The 19,274-nt window shown below is 37.3% G+C and overlaps 4 protein-coding genes across 4 annotated transcripts; 2 read left to right on the top strand and 2 right to left on the bottom strand.

Annotated features, from left to right (window-relative positions):
- Positions 1-225: 225 nt before the first annotated feature.
- CBG27546 lies at positions 226-520 on the bottom strand (the record flags this gene model as incomplete). Its single annotated transcript, XM_045239196.1, has 2 exons — positions 226-380; positions 430-520. 2 exons carry the CDS (start codon positions 518-520, stop codon positions 226-228), a joined length of 246 nt encoding a protein of 81 aa, XP_045099999.1.
- A 1,656-nt stretch (positions 521-2,176) lies between these two features.
- Positions 2,177-3,763, top strand: CBG17499 (the record flags this gene model as incomplete). The annotated part of the gene is made up of 4 exons (XM_002643993.2): positions 2,177-2,371; positions 2,426-2,582; positions 3,000-3,144; positions 3,190-3,763. 4 exons carry the CDS (start codon positions 2,177-2,179, stop codon positions 3,761-3,763), a joined length of 1,071 nt encoding a protein of 356 aa, XP_002644039.2.
- A 706-nt stretch (positions 3,764-4,469) lies between these two features.
- Positions 4,470-5,614, top strand: CBG17498 (the record flags this gene model as incomplete). Its single annotated transcript, XM_045239195.1, has 5 exons — positions 4,470-4,792; positions 4,840-4,962; positions 5,015-5,282; positions 5,328-5,511; positions 5,553-5,614. The coding sequence occupies 5 exons, from the start codon at positions 4,470-4,472 to the stop codon at positions 5,612-5,614; spliced, it is 960 nt and encodes a 319-aa protein (XP_045096221.1).
- Positions 5,615-7,178: 1,564 nt separating this feature from the next.
- Cbr-twk-43 lies at positions 7,179-17,741 on the bottom strand (the record flags this gene model as incomplete). Its single annotated transcript, XM_045239194.1, has 14 exons — positions 7,179-7,279; positions 7,324-7,411; positions 7,460-7,653; positions 8,153-8,252; positions 8,650-8,785; positions 8,832-8,977; positions 9,031-9,203; positions 9,529-9,849; positions 9,903-10,031; positions 10,340-10,546; positions 10,858-10,915; positions 11,040-11,141; positions 15,494-15,560; positions 17,734-17,741. 14 exons carry the CDS (start codon positions 17,739-17,741, stop codon positions 7,179-7,181), a joined length of 1,830 nt encoding a protein of 609 aa, XP_045096220.1.
- Between the last annotated feature and the right edge of the window lie 1,533 nt (positions 17,742-19,274).

Genomic DNA, 19,274 nt, shown 5'->3' with positions numbered 1-19,274 from the left:
AACAACAGCATGTACAACATAAATGACAGTGATCAGGATTGCATCAATACATTAAGAGCTAAACGAGATACCCGTAGCGTTTGTCACCGATTCGTCAAAAAACGAAACGATGAAAAAATAGAGATCTTGAGAGGTTGACCCAATATGGGAGAGTTATTATTAGCGTCAGCCACGCACTACAACGATATTGTTGTTGGACTCAAAAGAAGACGTCGGAAGTGAGGTTCAGAATCCACCACGTCTCCTGTCATCGATGACTTTGGTGTAATTGATATTTTCGAAAATGTAGAAAATATCGCCATCAGTTTTGTCACTATCATCGTCGCGAAGCAGCAAGTGTTCACGGAGTATAGAGAAGTCGGAGTGATTGTCAATGATTTCTGAAAATGTGAGAGGTAATTATTAGTCAACGGATAGAGGATAGCTTACCAAATGGTTGTGCAACTAGAGGTGCTGAAGAAACTGTAAGTACAGTAACAATAACCAGGAAAAGAATCGTGGTGAAGTTGATGGAAGACATGATTTGGGGTTGTGTTGTGAGGAAGGAATGAAGACAAATGTAGGACTGATTCGGTCGACTTTCAAAATATATTCGAAGAGGCGGTGCTTTTGTTTCTCTCTCGTTTTCGTTTAATGATAGAGAGAGAGAGAAAAGATCAGAAGAAGTAGAGAAAAAGAGAGTAATTGATAGTCTTCTTTTTCGTCTTTTCTTCTCTCTCTGGCTTTCGAAAACGATGCTATTTTGGGCGAACATGTATGTGTACAGAATCTCAGTTTCTATAGTCTTGACAGTTGCATAATTGATAGAGTGACGAGAAAGACGGATGTGAGGACTACTGTACCCCAGAAATACCACAATTCTGCATATAAATCACATCATATCTGATGAAATGCGGTTATTCTTGGCATTCTTCAGAAGTCACATGTCCAACTTTTCTTTTCGGCAATGAACCTCATCGGGAACACGCACACAACACAAAAATAAACTGCTACCGTAGTCTTATTAAACACATCAAACACCATCATCCTTAATCATTTGCTTCCCCTATCTTTATTTCCTATCCAATACATTCTTCAAAGATACAGGTACCGATGGTGTTTCTGCAAAAACGATGTCTTCTGTGTTATGGGGAGGAAGAGGAATGTTCTTTAAAAGTGACAGCCAATTGACAACGGTCATTAATCTTTTCAACCTCTCTCTATACCCTTTCGACACAGGATAATGTCGGTGTCTTTTAGAAACTTTGCAAGAGAAGAATCAGAGTTTGTTCAGTACTTTGTGATTACAATACAGCTTTGATTTCAATAGTAGGACAGCGAATGGACAAAGAAGAATTGTTCCTTTTAATCGAAGAATCAAAAGGTGCGAAGGAAAATGAAAACTGACAGAAGAGATAAAGTGGGCAAGTGATTGGGGATGAATGATTTTGGAGACAATCAGTTTCAGAATTCGTAATTCGAACTGGAATACGAACAATGGGACTGAAGTTCAAATGTGGCGTTGATGTCATGCAACCGAAAACTGCTGAAATTTAGAGAATATTTTAGAATCTTCATTTTGAACGTCCTCAGGAATCACATTAGGGATTTATTATTATTGTTATAATTTTTGAAGATTGGGACAATTTGGGACATGATCAGAATTTCTGAGTGATACTGTAACTCTGACTAAATAGAAAAATTGGAAAATTTCACCCCTCGGGGAATTTCGTGCGAAATTTGGGCATATATTATCAGTGCATTGGGCAATCGGCTCAGCGGGGGAGAAGAGTGTGGCCAGGTCTGGGCAAGATTTGCGGCAAGCTTGCGGCACGACTTGGGCATGCTTTGGGAAATGTCTTGAGCTAGTTTATGGCATTGCAGATTGCCCAATTTTCTGGCGTTTTGCCTACCAAATGGGCACCCAAATTTTCCTGACTGAGAGACTTCTCATGTATGAACTTCATATTCGGTACCTCTCAAAATTTCCGAGCGCCCTAATTTTCAGAACAAGTCTTTCCAGAACCTTTATCTTCGGGATCATCAATCCAAATGTGCATTATTTGCAGAGCTTATTAATCAAATGACGAAATTAACAACTTTCTTATCTTTTCCTTATCACCTTTATTGCTCTTTCTCCTCTCCCCTCCTGCTCTTTTTCCGGGTTCTTTCTGATCAAATTCGCAATTTCTTAACCATGCTTCTCATAATATTCCTCTCATTACTACCCTTCTCTTTATCCATTCCTACTCTCCATCCATCTGTTTCTTATCGTTCTAAAGTTTCGGAGAATGCTCGTAAACTATCTGGCGTCGATCTCACAACATTCGTCAACAAACAACAAAAACTGTGGAAAGCGGAAACTTCCCGTATGACTTTTCAAGATAAGATGGTACAGTTTTATGGTGATTGGACGAGTGTATTTTCGTATTCTGATCCGTTTTAGGCGCGTGTCAAAAACATAAAGTTCGTCAGGTCTCATGAAGATCAAGAGACTGAAAACTCTGCGGAGGTCCTCATCAACATTCCAGCGAGTTTCGATTCAAGACAACAATGGCCAGAGTGTACTCAAATTGGAGCCGTTCGTGATCAATCTGATTGTGGTAAGAGGAGTTTTGATATGTAACTTGTTATTGTACATCTATTCCTTTTTGATGTATTTTTCTTCTCGCCGAAAAATGAGAGATGGACACTGACGGAGGGTGACGTGATTCGGAGAAAAAAAAAACCATCCCCCAAAAAAAAGATAGAAATCGAGGGAAAGAGTGATAGCGATCTATCATTTTTGTGTCTATTTTTTGTCAATTGCGACACGAAAACTGTTTAATTTAGCGATGGTATCAAAACATAGAACATTATTATTGTGGGAAATGACTCAGAAATTGACCGCAAAAAGGCTAAAAACGTGATGAGATGCCGTACAAGGAACCATTATTTTTGGGTTCGTGTTCCGTCTGGCAATGTGACACAGTACACCCATGTGAGATCAGAAAATAAGATGGAAGATCATACTTTTTCAGGTTCTGCCGCTCATCTGGTAGCCGTTGAAATGGCTTCTGATAGAACGTGCATTTCCTCCAATGGGACCTTCAACTGGCCACTATCGGCACAGGATCCATTGTCGTGTTGTGTTGGACTGATGTCCATTTGTGGAGATGGATGGGGGTAAACTGACAAATTCATAATTACAGACTAACATTTAAATTCCAGTTGTGACGGTAGTTGGCCAAAGGACATTTTGAAATGGTGGCAAACTCACGGACTCTGTACTGGAGGAAACTATGATGATCAGTTTGGATGCAAGCCATATTCAATCTACCCATGTGATAAGAACTATCCAAATGGAACAACGTCCGTACCATGCCCCGGATACCATACTCCACCTTGTGAGGACCATTGTACTTCTAATATCACCTGGCCGATCGCGTACAAACAAGACAAACATTTTGGAAAGGCTCATTATAATGTGGGCAAGAAAATGACCGATATCCAGACAGAAATCATGACGAATGGGCCAGTTATCGCTTCTTTCATTATTTACGAAGACTTCTGGGACTACAAATCAGGCATCTATGTTCATACCGCAGGAGATCAAGAAGGTGGAATGGATACAAAAATCATTGGATGGGGAGTGGATAATGGAGTTCCATATTGGCTCTGTGTTCATCAGTGGGGTACCGATTTTGGAGAAAATGGATTTGTGAGAATCCTTCGAGGAGTCAATGAGGTCAATATTGAGCATCAAGTGTTGGCGGCTCTTCCAGATGTGGATAAACATAACTGAGTAGTGCTAATTTATATAAATGATTTTTTGGTTTCTATTGGATTGGCAGAAAATTCAGGAATATTTAGGCAGGTGAATTATGATACCGAAAATAACAAAAATGCCTATTGAGTGTTGATTTCCAAAAAGAAACATAATTTTTGTACTTAACGAGCATGTTTAGTAGCTGAATTACTCATTGAAAACCTGGTTCAGATTATGTGTTCATTACTGTTGGTTGTTTACTGGATCCCTGTCAATTATCAATCTCATGAGTTCTGCTGTCTGGATTAGTCTCATGCTCCTATTTATGACTTTTGTTGTTTTCAACACACACTTCCAAAAACCGACAGAACCACATTCAGACTACCCTGCAGACATTTATCCTTCTTAATTAGTAACTTCCTGGTTTATTATCATCAAATTGCAAGTTTGGCAAGTTTAACATTTTTTGTTTACCAAGAGATCAGTTTCTGCCTTACTCACCATTAGAATTCAAAACCTTCTCTTTGCTAAAAGCGACGCATAAGTTATAATTAACACTTATTCAAAGGCATTTATGACATCAATGAATTCGAAGAAATATCAAAATATTGTTGCTCTTGATGTTGGGGATTCTCCCGCCTCCGTAAAATTTATCTGATCCTTCTGGACACCTCTACATTATCATTGTCTATACAATAGGAAGCTCTGAAAAAAACAGTCTATGTACCGGCTGACGTTGAACATGCAGACTTCCGTTTTCTGCCTGGTTTTATCTACCTTTCTAAATATATTGCTACTTTTCTTATTGACTAAAACCAAGAAACAAATTGGAAGCTATCGATATTTTTTGACTCTATACAGTTGTTTTCTGATGTCGTTTAATTTTCTAGATTTTCTAATGTTCCCAGCGGTTCATATTTACAAAAATGGATTTATATATTTTGCAACTAGTAACCTGAGATATCGTCCATTCGGCATAATTCTAGCGGGGCTGCAATCCTGGAGTCAAGGACTTTATATGACCCTTCTCTCGATTAACTTTGTTTATCGATACAGTATCATTCAGTTAGTTGGATTTTCGATAATTTAAAAATACAATGTCAATTTTTCAGTAATTATGGATGCGGGATGTACTGGTACATTTGGCCTATTGTTGCAGCTGGATTAATGTTTGTATGGGGTTGTGCAGATATATTTCTAGTATTACCTTGCGACTTGTTTGATTGGTATTTCAGGTTGGAAAGTGAACACACGAAAGAACACATGGTATAATTGTATTCTTTACAGTGTTCTAGAGAAGTATGGAATCGATATTTTGGAGTCAGGCTACTATGCCATAACCTATTTTGTTGAAAATGCCCAAACAGGAAAAGAGGAATACTATTGGCCAAGTATATTTCGCCTAGGATTGTTTTTCGTTTTCCAGTCGATTACTAGCTTTCTGATCGAAACCTGCGGGTATTCCCTTTACAAAAAGGTCAAAGACGCAAGCAATTTTTCATCTGGTGTCATGGCTAAAGTGCATAAAGATTTGTTTTGGACTTTGGTTTTGCAGGTGAGCAAGCACAAAAAGCACCTGATTCTATTTTCAAGTTTTCAGACAATCACTCCCTGTCTGATGGTTTATGTTCCTGGATTCATTTTAGTGATTGCACCATTTCTAGACATTGATGTCAACAAAATCAAGATTGAAGAGATTCAACCCTTGTCAATTTCTATTTTTCCGATCATTGACACCTGTATTATTCTCATTTTTTTCCGAGGATTTCGAGTTGCTTTTATGAGTAAGTTTCGAAAAATACTGGATAACATTTTTTGTTCTCAGAACTTTTATGGAAAACCCCAACGACTATCTCGAACAGCGTTCGTCTACAGCATATAACTTGAGGACTACAAGACAGATTTTAAAACTCGAGGGACTAATATTTTTCAGAGAATCGAAATGGATAAAATATCATTTACGTTCTTCTCTTTAATATCTTCTCATATAAATGTTGCTTGCGTTCTCTTCTATCAGAAAATAGTGTTCATTTCTTTAAAGGTTCCACCATTCATTGTGGTGCAAAATAAATACAAAGATAGAATCATCAGTTGATTCGATAACAATTTATTGAATGGGTTAGGGTTCTGAGTTAGGATCTTCTTAACCACCAAGCTACGATGAAACATGGGCATCGGTTATCGGCTTCTATCCGATGGGCGTCAGCCTTGGGAACCTTCGTCAGCGAACCGCAAAACCCGGGAACCAGAACCCGGGCCCCAGAACTCGGGCTGCGAAACCCGGGCTCCAGCACCAGGCTCCAGAACCCGGGCTACAGCACGAGGCTCCAGAACCCGGGGTCCAGCACCCAGATCCCTCCACCAGCTCACTTTCTCTGGAGCCCAGAAAGAGAGAACTGATTCTTCCCTTCACTTCTCTTTTCTTTTATAGTACTTTTCCTGAGGCCACTGGACCATCTGGGGTCACAGGCTCCTAAACCAATACACGTAGTTTTATTGGTTCTATGATATAAAAAGCATACTTGTAATCCGGGCCTTTGCCGGGCCTTCGCGGGCCCTGCCATAATTTCTTTCAGAATCTATATTTTCGAACCAACTAAATCAGATATGATAGAGCTCCACGAGTACTACAAAACGGTGTTATTTGGAATACTGTATCTTATCTATGAACAAAGTTACAGATCATAAAGTGACTTTTCTTGCAGGGCCCGGCAGGCCCGGGGCGGGTCTGCTTTTTTTTGCTCCTTTTGCTCTGTAACTCTGTTCATAGACAAGGTACAGTATTCCAAATAATACCGTTTTGTAGTACTCGTGGAGCTCTACCATACCTGATTGAGTTGGTTCGAAAACATTGATTCTGAAAGAAGTTATGGCAGGGCCCGCGAAGGCCCAGCAAATGTTCGGATTAAAAGTATGATAAAAAGTATTTTTTTTTGCCACGTAGATTCTTTTATTCACAAATGTTTCCATCAAGTTCAAATGATAATTGAAAATTCACTTTTGAAATCTGTGTAACTCCTTAAAAAGACTATCACTTTGACCGAATTATCTCGTTTCCTGGTTGAGGTATCAAAAAAAGTTAACTAATGAAATGTTTTTGATATCCAATAGAACATTTTTGCTTTTGTAATTTTTTTGGTATCTTTCACAAGAACTGAAAAAAGCGGATTAAAATTGAAGGTTAGGAGATACCGTAAACACTCTAATAGAATGTCTCTTACCTTTCAGCTTCGAGCCGATTTATCTCTATTTCTGTAGAAAATATCAAAAAGTGATAAACTGATAAAATGTTTATCATATCATCGAAAATATTTTATCAGTGGTCCACTCTTTGATAACTGTCACAGGAACCGGTAATAGCAAAGAAAAAAAACTGTTCATAATCCAATTTATACAAACAAAATTCGGACGATATATAATATATCGTATATCATAATTCCATTTCACAAAATCAATGATTTTTGGGAGTCCTAAACCGACTCCATATCCTTTGATATTCCAAATATCGTCGTCGTGCCTCTTCACTCCATCGACCATCTTGCGACACCACTTCTGAGTTTTGTATAATTAGAGACCTGTGAACTTAGAATGTTTACCATTGTTCAAGTCATTCAACGCCTTCAAAAGTTTTTGTAGTTCTATACATTGTGACGTTTTCCGAGCTCCCTCATTTTGGCTGACGTGCTGAAATTCTAGGATATGACTATGTTAGGCGTCTATGTTAGAACTAACAGGCCGATCTGTGATTGCTGCTTCTATATCTTGAAATTGTGTATCTACAGTTTCATATTCCTCATTCGCACTACTAATTCTATAGTTTTCATCCGACATCTCGGTTAGAGGTTCATGATTCACAGTAATCATTCGGGAATCCGATGATCTTGAATAAGGAACACGAATTAGCATTTGTTGAGATCCACACGATACTGAAATATGGATTATTTCAAATCTTGCATTCAAATTAACAAATAAACCGTTGTAGTTGGTTGGTTGGTTGCTCACACAGCAAAAACAATTTGGTGACTGCAATCATGCTGTAACTTTTTTGATTTCAAAGGAAAGGGAACTTGTGTTTGTNNGTGCTAGTGCTCCGATTCCAACTTATCAAGTTTCAATTCAATTTTTGGTTTTGAAAAACAACGTTTTTCGGGGGTCAGAACATGCTTAAAAATATATTTCATAATAGTATCTTTCATACACATGAAATTAATTTTGGGTGATGTGAAGTGAGGGATAATGGGATAATTTTCAAATTAAAAAGAAGCAATCAATAAATGCAATGCACTTACAATCACACTCGAGATGAAGGGGGAAAAATGCGATTTGATAATTATAAGGGAACCCGCGTTTTTGACAATATCGACAAGATCAAAATAAAAAAGTTCAAACCATCCAAACAGGGTTAAAATTCAGAATAATAATTACGGTTGGATTGTAATGTGACTAGGTCATCATCGTCCACATAGTGCATCGAGCCACTTTCGATAGCTCGCCAATAGTTGGAGTTCATCCACGCACGGTCGTTCTGGAAATAATGTTTTTTGTTTCTTAAGTTTTTACTAGTATAAAATTTGAAAAAAGCGTTGTACTGGGCTCAAATGTGGAATGCGAAAATTCCAATAATTCATCAGTAAACTGGTCAAGTTTCAAATTATTTGATCAACTTTGAGCTGCGTTATCGCTTGCCAAAGTTGCTTCATCTCATGAAAATCACAACTGCGTGCAAGAAACATTTCATCTTTGGACAATCACAACTATATGTGGCCTTTAAGAATCGCTTTGAAATTTTGAGTAGTTTTGAATCGACTGCAGAAATATATTTCTACCAATTTTCGTGCTACCAGAATACTTATGTCTAAAGATATACCCGTTTTTATTAGTCCGACTCATTGTGCGCCACTTTATGCAAACTCAAGACTCACTCTCAATGTTGTCAACTCTCCAGCTTCCACTTTTATTGCATCATCCACGAACTTTGCCAAATCCAAGTTCTCTAAATCTTCAACCGGAACATTCAGCTGATCGCCGAGATTTTTAACGAGCGCTTTCATGGACAGCCTGTAAACTCTCTCTGTTTTTAAGTTCAATAATTTGAAAAACGTACTTTTGACCCCCAAACCAAATTTGCACATTATGAACGTTGTCCAATTTTCTGCCAAAGTAATGCAACTTCTTCAAAGTGTCTGCTGCAATTTCAATTGCGATTGTGGTCAGTGCCAATCCAATTGCGCAGTATACAAGTGTTACGAACTAAAAATTAATTCATTGAAGAGTAAAAAACTAAATTTTCAAAATAATCTCACCAGCCAATCTGTAGACTGTGGTACCAAGTCTCCGAGACCAATTGTTGTCAAAGTTACAAAATTAAAATAAATCGCCAGTCCAAACGTCATTCCTTCTTCATAATAGCTCATCAGGAATGATCCAGCGATGATGTAGATAAGAAATGCCAGGAAGAGAACGATAGTTTCGGTGACTGAAAAAAACTTTTTTTTTGAGAAGAACGATGAAAATTTAAGAAAAATGAGAATAGCAAAGTGGAAACTTTTATGGCCAATGTGAATGTGAGCAAAAAAAAAGTAAAACTTTTGAGCAAAGTGGAGCAAAACTTGAACACTTTGTGAAAAGTCAGTGCTCTGAACCCACCGGTAATTACACTATCATCTTCATCATCTTCATGTTCTTCTTCTGTTCCTTGACTTTCTGTTTCTCGAGTCTCAGTTTGACCTACATGGACTAATAGTTGTAGGGTTTTTTAACCGTATATTTCATTTATTTAATTTTATTTACAAAAAACTCACCATCACTTTCCTCAATCTCTTCTTCTTGTTCTTCATCGTCATGTGAAGAAATATCATCCTCAATTTTCTTTGCTTTCTTCTTCGAACTCTCCATCAACCGTTGTGTTTCTTTAACTTCATTCCCATTCTGATCCTTCTTGTTCATCTTCTTCCTCATTTTTCGACATAGGAGAAGAAACGGTCGGGTCCATGACTTCAAAAGTGTCGCCAAGAACTTTCCGACATTGGCGATTGCCATCATAGCGGTTGGGATTCCAATGGTTCCATAGATTATAACAAACACTCGACCCCAAAATGATTGAGGAGCCACGTTACCGTAACCTGAAATTTTGAAATTTTCCGAAATCCCTTTTTTACTCCATCAAAAAACGCACCAATCGTTGTGATGACCGTGAAACAAAAAAGAATTGCATCCGTTTTCGTCCATTGCTCAAAACCATCAACGACCTCAAACTTCTTCAAAGCGACCGCCGACTTTGGCTCTTGTTCTGGCTCTGTTGACCCTATAACATATCATAATGTCTTGTTTCAAACTTCAATTCCTCCCACGATTCCCATATACAAAACGTTTTCATTAGTCCCCAGGGAACTGATCTTTTTCTATAGATGGACATATGGAGGCAGAAAGCCAAAAAGGCAAAAAAAAAGTGTTGAAATCAAAGCTCGATTTGATCGAACAACTCCCGCAGAAAAATGAGCGAGAAAGTTGCCAAAACTGAGCCCCAGGGAAAAGAAGGAATAGATAACCACTATTTTTTTTTGACTTGAGTTTGTAAAAAAACAGGGGGTAGATCAAAACAAAACTACTGACCTTCTGGGATGTGACTATCATAGATAGCTTTGATTTTTTGAAGATCCGAAGAATAGCACTCGTCGAGTAGATTCACATTTGTCTGAAAATCAGATCGAAGTGATGATAGATTAAATTTCAGACATACATGGAGATGTGAACAATTTCCTTTTGCCATATGCGCCATTTTTCGGAGAGCATGAAGCACGCATTCCTTCGAACGATCTACTGAAAATTGGAAAAAAAATAAGTTTGAAGAATCCGTCTCCTTTTTTACAAAAATCCTTCCGAACACAATTTCAATAGTTCATGTTTCCCTCGATTCATGACTATATAATCTTGTTCATTTGTCATATGTCGTCACTATTCCTAACTTTTTCCGTTTCAAATGTTTCTTTCTTTTTGTTTCTCTGTGTGTCCCGTAGTTTGATGTCTCACTTCCCTCCGGAATCTCAGTGCACACGAAAAAGAGCAAGAGAGCAACATTAGATTGAGAAGATTGATAGGATCTCTAGACGATGAAAAAGAAAAAGACTCACAAGGAATGATAGGCATGTCATCTTTGATATTCCGTCGGAGTCGGAACGATTCTTCTACCTGAAAAATATTTGAAGAATAAAAAAACTGAAATCCCATGTGAATCGAAATAAAGATGAATGACAGAAGTGTGAGACAGACTTCAGACAACACCTTGGAACCTCAAGGGAAAACAGAAAATCACCTTGGCAGGGATCCGTTCGATGTACTGGATGAGAAGTGCTCCGGCATAGACATAGATTCCGACAAATAGAACGATACCCGCGTTTAGGAGATAGGGTTTGAACTGGAAAATCAGCAATATTAAACGAGAACTTGAACAATTCGAAAATTCAGAACTTGAAAATTTAGTAAAATACAGTCAAATACTAGATGAAACGCAGATCTTCCTAGCTTTGCAGATTTTTAAATGTTTTTAAAACTTGGGCTTAACAAAGAAAGTTATTTTCTTTCATTTTCACGTTTCCCTGTATTTGACTTTGACTCGAAACAAAAGATCTACCGTAAAACCTGTAATATAAGGGTCTCTTTACTTTTAACTTTGAGTCAGTTTTCCTCCGTTGCTGTCGAAGCTATGAAAATGTTTTCAACTGATAACCTGTTTATCATAATCTCAGAAGTGTTTTGTCAATAGTCATATTTTTGATATCTTGCAAAGGAATTGAGATATTTGAGCTCAAACTTGACAGTGTCGCGCCCTTCTATTACAGGTAGTACGGTATGCTAGGACATGCAAATTGTCCGACCGGCTATTGATTCAAACTTAATTGTACCCTCTCGTCATTTTTAAAGCCTTGACTTCTTGAAACCTATTGTTTTGTATCGAAACCCAACCACGTGACTGACTTCGTTGTTTTTTGCCTCCAATGGCTTAGCATTTGAAAAAAAAGGAAGTGGAATTGATGATAGACAACTTGAAGACCCCCTTCTCCACCCTCCTTAACTAAACTAGGTTAGTCTCAATTGTTGTTTTGTAAGCACAGAAGCAACACACATGTTGGTCTCAAAACCGAAACTTTTGTGTGAGTAGTAAATAAGTGTGACAGAGTAGTGACACTTTGACACAAAACTATTCCCGGATTGTTTCTGTTTGAATCGTTTTTGTGTCCATCCGTCCATATATGTCCCCCAAGGAGCTGTTTGGCGACCCTTGTCAGAGACAAAGAGTATCTGAATGTTCGTGCGTCCATTCTATTTTCCCCCACCAAGAACCACAAATACACACACTCAATTGTTTCATATAGGAAGAACACCCAGAGTATTCAGAGTGAGTTGAGGAATTCAGAACGCGTGCCTCCCCAAGGAGCCACGTCTTCTCCGGCTCCCTTATTCTTTGGATTTTGGTAAGCCAAAACATAACGAAGAGAAAACGAGTGGCCCATCTCCTATCTGAGCATCTAATCAAGCTCAATTTGACATGATAATTTCCTTCTTCTTCTTTTGCTCTGACAAACATCGAACGCCTTTTTCGGGAAAGTTTTTGCGTTCGGGTAAACCACCACATAGGGTGTCATTGGCTCTCGTAGAGTCGCAAATCGGGAGATCTCTAGTTGGATTTCGAAAATGGATTAGGTGGTGAGAGAAAGATAGGGAAAGGAAGAGACAAAAGTCACAGACTTTTCGCCAAAATCGAGTTTTAGGATATAGACGCTCTTTCGGGCGTGTGCTCTTTTCGCAGTTGACCATGAAATTCGGTGTGTCTTAAGATGTGCAAAACTTTTCAGGAAAAAAAAAGAGTTCAAAAGGTTCTTTTTTGTTCCTAAAATCAATTCTATAGGAAAAAAGGAGCTGGGGGAAAAAATGTGAATGTGAATTTTTCATTTCGAAAAATACTATAGGAGGACAATCCTTGTTGTTGAAGGATTTCATTTTTGGGTGGGAGGATATTTAATAATTCATGAGCTTTGAAAAAATAGATTGTTTTCAATTTCAACGATAATATTGGTTTCATAGGGGTTATCAAGATTTTTTAAAATTTTCTTGGATCACCAAAAAGTTATTATGAGTAAAAATGGGACGGAATTTTTGATCATTGGATTTTTACTTCACTTTTTTAATTTTTTTTTGTTGCTTTGGCTAGTTATAAGACCTATATATTTTCAAACGATATAAATCGAAAAGATAATACAGACCTATAAAAAACCCAAGAAATTATCTTTCCCCAAATTTCTCACCTTGGCAAGATCAATTTTCTTTTTCGACGTCTTCGCCGATCTCGAATGGAACACCATTTGTAATGTATAGGATCAGGTTGAAAAATGAATATTAAAATATTAAAATTCTCGAAAACTGGTGTTTCAAAAGACACGAATGTGATGGGACAAAAAGCTGTGAAGCGGGCCCTCTCTTCCCGCTTAGCCCGAAGGGGCGGAGTTCAAGAAGAAGACGTCCCTGTGTGTGTTAGAAGAGGTCCACTATGTGTCCATGTCATCGTTTTCACTTTTTTCTATGGGTCTGTTGGTTTTAACTATTCACAAAAAATGGGTAAAAAGTAAATGGGAACGGAAAAGTAATCCTGTGTGACAGTGAGAAGATAATACATTGTTTTTGAAAGTTGAGAAGTAGTAAAGGAAGATGGAGAAGTGTGTGTTTGGAGCAAAATAAGAAAACAGACCTCCAGCGTTCATAAATTGTTTATGGCATTGGTGAGGTATAAGTGTGGGAATTTGGACTTTTGTGTCTTTAGTTTTTTAACCAGAATTTTGGAATACTGTAGTTTGGACAAGTGGTCGTAAATATGTAAATCGGGAATCCTCAGAATCAGAAAAACGCTCAGAATGCTCAGATGTTAAAAAATAGCTAAAAGAATGTATTTTGGGAATTTTTTAAAAACCCTGGACTTCTAATCTTTCAAAAGCGTGATGTTACCGTAAGACCTGTAATAGAAGGGCCCTCACACTGTCAAGTTTGAGTTAAATTATCTGTAACTATCTGTTACAGGAACCGAGAAAAATTGGCTCAAAGTTAAAAGTTAGGGACCTTTCGATTACAGGTTTAGCGGTATGTCTCATTAGTTAAAAGATACATTTCAAACTTAAATTTGAACAAATTTGTTTTAAAAAAAACTAAGAAAATCGAAGTTTGGTTCTTTAAAAAATTTTAGACAATCTTGAAGGTAAAAAATAACGCTTTTTTCCGGTACTAAGTTACGGTAGCTTTGTCAATAGAAATATCTTTTCGAAATTCTAGGTTCCCTGTTTTTGCACTCATATTGTTTACCATGCCTGAAACCCATCAGATGACCCTATTTGAACCACGTGGTATTTGCTTTCTAAACTCCATTTCCCAAAATTACAACCTAATTATCAATCAGCTCTCCACCATTCCGTAAAAAAGTACACAAAAACCACCCAGTAGACTCTTCTCTACTTTTTTCTTTCTTTTCGATAAAGTATTGAATTGCATAAAGGGTGAGCAAGCAAAGCACTCTTCATCTTTTCCGGGAGTGGGAGCTCTGATGCTTTTAGCACGTTATTATGAGAGCATGAATCGGTTTGTTACGTCTGGCAGAGGGACCTTCCCTGGGCCCGGTGCACCCACCATATATGGTATCCGATTTCACATCATACGTACTCAGTGGTCGTCACTCATTTAAAATGTGTTGATCTGTGTTGTTGTTGCTGTTAGTTTTGAGGAAAAGAAGTACTTCGCTTTCCAAAACCAATGAATTGAAAAACAGTGATGCTCTTCCCCTTTTTGGTATCTCGTGGGACCAAACATCATAGAAACGTATGGATATTCCGAGAAGACATTCTCTCTTTCACCACATGTTCTTTTCTAGAGAAGAATGTGTGGAGCAGATGAAAAATTACTTTTCTTTCGGAAGAAAAGAAATAAAGGTCAAGAAAAGAAATTTTCGGAAGGAGTTTTTTTTCTATCAGAGGTAGAGAGAAGGCAGATGATAAATAGATCGGAAGGGGTTTGCAGGAATCTCATAATTCTTATTTTTAAAGCTCTGTGGGGCTTGAAAATTTGGGAAATGTCGAAAGGATTTACATATGACAAAAAGGTGAGAATCAAAAAAGGAATTGTAGGGAAAATTCTGTATGTGATATTTAATAAATCCATACATCTAATTCAACACAGTCTTGATTTTGATTAACACTGTACTTCACATTCTCATTTATTTCTACCGTAAATGCTCTAATGGGAGCCCACACTATACGGACATTTAGAGCTCAATTATCTCGATTCCTGAAAAAAATATATCAAATAAATTCTCTAACTCAAAAATTATTTGTCAAAATATCAGCAATATTTTTATAATTGCCAGACTTTTTTAAATCTCTTATAGGAACCGGAATAATTGATTTCAGTGTAAGTAAATCGTGGGATTTAATTAGGTCATTTACGGTATGTATGTTTCGATCCTTCTTTGTTTGATCCTTGCTCCCAATTTTTTTTCACCAGGAGAAGAGGGTCAAAGTCTTAAAAGCCACCTCCATTACTCATTGTCATCATTATATCATTTTTCTTCTTGTCTTCTTTTTTCCAGAGCTGCAACACAACTTCTCTCCCATTTCTACTTATTCTCCTCCCATCGGCATTAGCAGATAATCCTTTTCGATGAGTTACGACCATGTTTTCCGGGGATCCTACCGCCCACAAAAGTGCCAGTGTCAAAATAAGGGAACTCACTTTTTCAAAACGATCCTTGAACGTTCCCATTTCGCATACCTCCTCTAGCTCGTTGATGGTCACGAACCTGGAAAACATGAGAGTAGAAAAACATGAAAAAATTAAGAATATGTGGTAGCTGGAGAGGGGAGAGGAGTTGTTATAATTAGTTAGGTTCCTTCCGGGAAGTTTCTTTTTTTTGAGAGCCAAAGTTTTGGGTCAATGAGCCATGTCTGGGTTGCACTTGGAAGTCAAGGACTGTGAGGATGAGACTCAAGAGGAGGGAATGAAGACATGGAAAAGTTATGAAAGGACATGAATGATAAAATAGGAGACTGAAGAGAGATGGACAAATGATCTTTTTCTGACTAGAAAGTAGTAAAGAGCTAAAATCGGTTTTCGAGAAAAAAAGAAACCCACAAATTTTAAGAGCCCATCCTTTCATCTTTGACGCTTTGGATAATGGACCACCCCCGGGGATAATGGACCAGACAAATCAGTTTTACTTCCAATTTTTTTTCCAATTCTACAAATTGAGATTTCGGAGCATATAATCAACTTACTTTTTTGTTTGCTTTGTTGTTTTTACTAAATTCACCATTTCACAGTCGTCAATAATATCAGATGAGCTCCTCCCAGAAGGTGAGGAGGAGGAAGTTCGAAACATTGTGTTATCTTCTTCTATCCTATGATAACAAAGGACCTCATTGCGTGTGATGGACAAAAACGCCCATTAATCATTGTGGTATCTCTGGGGTGGACACCCTCTGATGTCCTACACTAGAAACAATGAAAGGATCATTTGATTACACAACATTTCCATTTTGTTTCTGTTGAGGATTCTGTGGCAGGCACTTGCTCACCTATCTTTTTTCATCATTTGACCTTTCGATAAGATTTATGGGATCTTTTTAGAGCCGATGAAACATTTTTAGGGGAAATAAAGAAGTTCTACTGATGAAAATCAAGGAGATTCGAAAGTCGTAAAAAACATCGAGAGTTGAAAAAAAAAACATAAAATTGAGCAGAGGAATAAAAATGAAGGTGAGAATAAAAGTCTCAAAGATGAGTGATTTTTGACATCAAGATTTTTAATGTTGGTTGTGAGGGACGAGGAAATTATTTTAGAATGAATTGACTTTTTGAGACTGAAACAACGAAATTTTAAAAAAATTTGAAACTTCAGATTTTTTGAAAGTTACCTTGGATGTATTGGATTGCCGTTAGACCTGTATTAAAAGGACCGTTCCAAGGTACCTCCGGAGGGCCCTTCTGACACTTCAACTAGAGAAGCAAAGCAAGAAATTATTTATCAAAATCAAAATTTACAAACTTACCAGTTTCACAAAAATTAAGTGAGATTTCGAACAAAATAAGTGTAACAATTTTTTGTGAAATTTTGGAACTTCTGGAATATTTTTCACTGAAAACGTACGGAAATTTTTATTTCAAAAACTCAATTTTTGAGGGGCCCTTCTATTTTTCAGGACTCCTTTCGGAGAGCCATCATATCAGCGGGGCCTTCCTTATATAAATTTTACGGTAGTTTTGGAATTTTTTAGTCTATAATTTTGAGCCAGAAAAGTGAACGTTTTCAATTTTTCGAGTTTTTATTTTTTTAAACTTCGAATTTTGAAAAATATCGAACTGAATTGTTTTGTGAAGAAACTAACTAGGCTTGTAAGCCTGGATCCAGTTTTTCCGCAGAAAGCTCTAATCCCAAGAATGTCAACAATACCACGACCACCTGACTTTCATATGCACACAGAACCGTTTATTGCAACCATAATGGGATCGTTTTTGACACCGACAATGCAGCATAACATCTTTCTTGTAGACCCACCCAAAAACACTTACATTTCTCGACTATTGTTATCCCAGAGAGATTTCAGAAATTTCAAATATCTGTTTTTTTTTGCCGACGAAATGAGAGATGAGATGATTGAGATGGCGAGTCACGGAAGCAATAAATAATGTGTGTGTCGAGGAACAATGTAGTAAAAAAGGTCGTTACCGTCCGAAAATCGAACGACTTTATCTTCTTCAGAAGACCATGGCCCCCACAGCTGACAAAGAGAGACGGGGAAATCTATTGAAATGGGGCAATTAATGGATTACGAGAGAAAATAGCTCCCTGAATAGCGCACCTCGAGCCCCAGAGCAAGTTGGGGCATTAAACTTAAAATGATCAGGCCAAGACATAAGGGAAAAAAAAGAAAAAAAAACTACTCGAGAATTCAAAATTTTACGACCCACCTCACTCTTTCATCGTAGTTTTGTTCGTCTTCGTCCAACTCCTCAATCATCATTTTTGCTCTTATTTATATCAGGAAAAGGAATACAGATAGACAGGAAAAGTAGGAATTTCGACTCCAAATGAGCAGCGTAGGAAGGAGTCAAAAATGAAGAGGAAATTGAATATGTCCGTCACATATATTCATTTCTACTAGTACAAGTTCTCGGGGGATGCAATGACCGAATACACGCGATTGGAGGAGGTGGAGAGCAATGAGAACTAATGAGCAAATTTACTGGGAGGTCTTTAAGAAAAAAATAGAAGAGAAGGTGGAGAATCGGATAAAAAATGATTGATGAATCAATAAATTAATAGTAGTATTACACAAAGAATTCCCGGAATGCCCTCTGAAGTTCCCAGAAGCCTAGGAACTTTATTTATCAGTCGGTTTACGGCCTCCGGGGCTGACCCCCCTGGCCTCCGCTTTTAACACCCGTAATCTTATAAGGAGGTTTTGTCACTTTTGATAAGTGATTTTTTTCAGGATCTAAATTTGGAAGCTCTGAAATTTAGAAATTTCGGAATTCAAAATTTCAAAAATCAAGATATCGTGACTTTTGAGAATTTGGGAAGTCAGAAATAAGGAAATTCAGAACATCGAAAAAAAATTTGAAATTGGTGAGTTCAAAAATTCGGAAGCTTGAAAACGTTGATTTTAAAATCCAGAAAAGGGAAAAATTAAAATTTCAAATCAAAATTTCCAAAGTTTTCTGAATTTTTGAATCCCTGAGCTTTTCAGAAACGCTTTTATGACCCCAAATACTTAAAAATTCAAAAATGTGTTCAAATTTGTAAGTTCGAAAAATGGAATTTTAAAACTCCATAAATTCGAACTACCGAAATTCAAAATCCAAAATCGGAAAAATCCATACCGATTAGATATATCTGAAATTTTGCTATAAATCAATTATCCACTACCACCTGGTACACAAATTTGTCTACCCAAAAATATCTATCTCAAAACCACAAAAATGAGAGAAAACCATTTTATAGAATTGAGGACTTTCACCACTTGTTTTTTTTTTGCGTTCAATCTTTAAAGGGGGACTCCGACCAAAAATTTTTATTGCATTAAAATGTGTTAAAAGTTATCTATTTTCCGAATATTACATACATGTAACGGGCCGGGCCTGTCATTCCACAAGTTTTGAAAATTTCAAAAAACACATAAGGGGGGAGGCCCTTATGTGATTTTTTTCGATCAAAAATTTTTTTTCGAGTTTTGTTGATATTTTTTATCAAACAGACAAGCAATCCAAAAACACAAAAAATAATGGAGAAAATTGTATGGAGAGCTCAAAATGTGACTCAAAATGACAAAATTTTTGCTACCGGGCCTTCCGGGCCGGGCCCGGGCCTTGAAAATTTCATCAGGCCCGGCCCGGAATTTAACAAGTATGGAATATTATTGCAAAAAAATTCAGAAAGAAAATCCGAAATTCCCGAAAAACGGCGTTAAAAGGAAGAAAATTCAAAAAAAGGTGCCGCCGGGGAACGAGGATTTTC

The sequence above is a fragment of the Caenorhabditis briggsae genome (genome assembly GCF_000004555.2).
Source record: "Caenorhabditis briggsae complete genome, chrX, whole genome shotgun sequence".
NCBI lineage: Eukaryota > Metazoa > Nematoda > Chromadorea > Rhabditida > Rhabditidae > Caenorhabditis > Caenorhabditis briggsae.
This window is presented reverse-complemented; position numbering and strand designations above follow the sequence as displayed.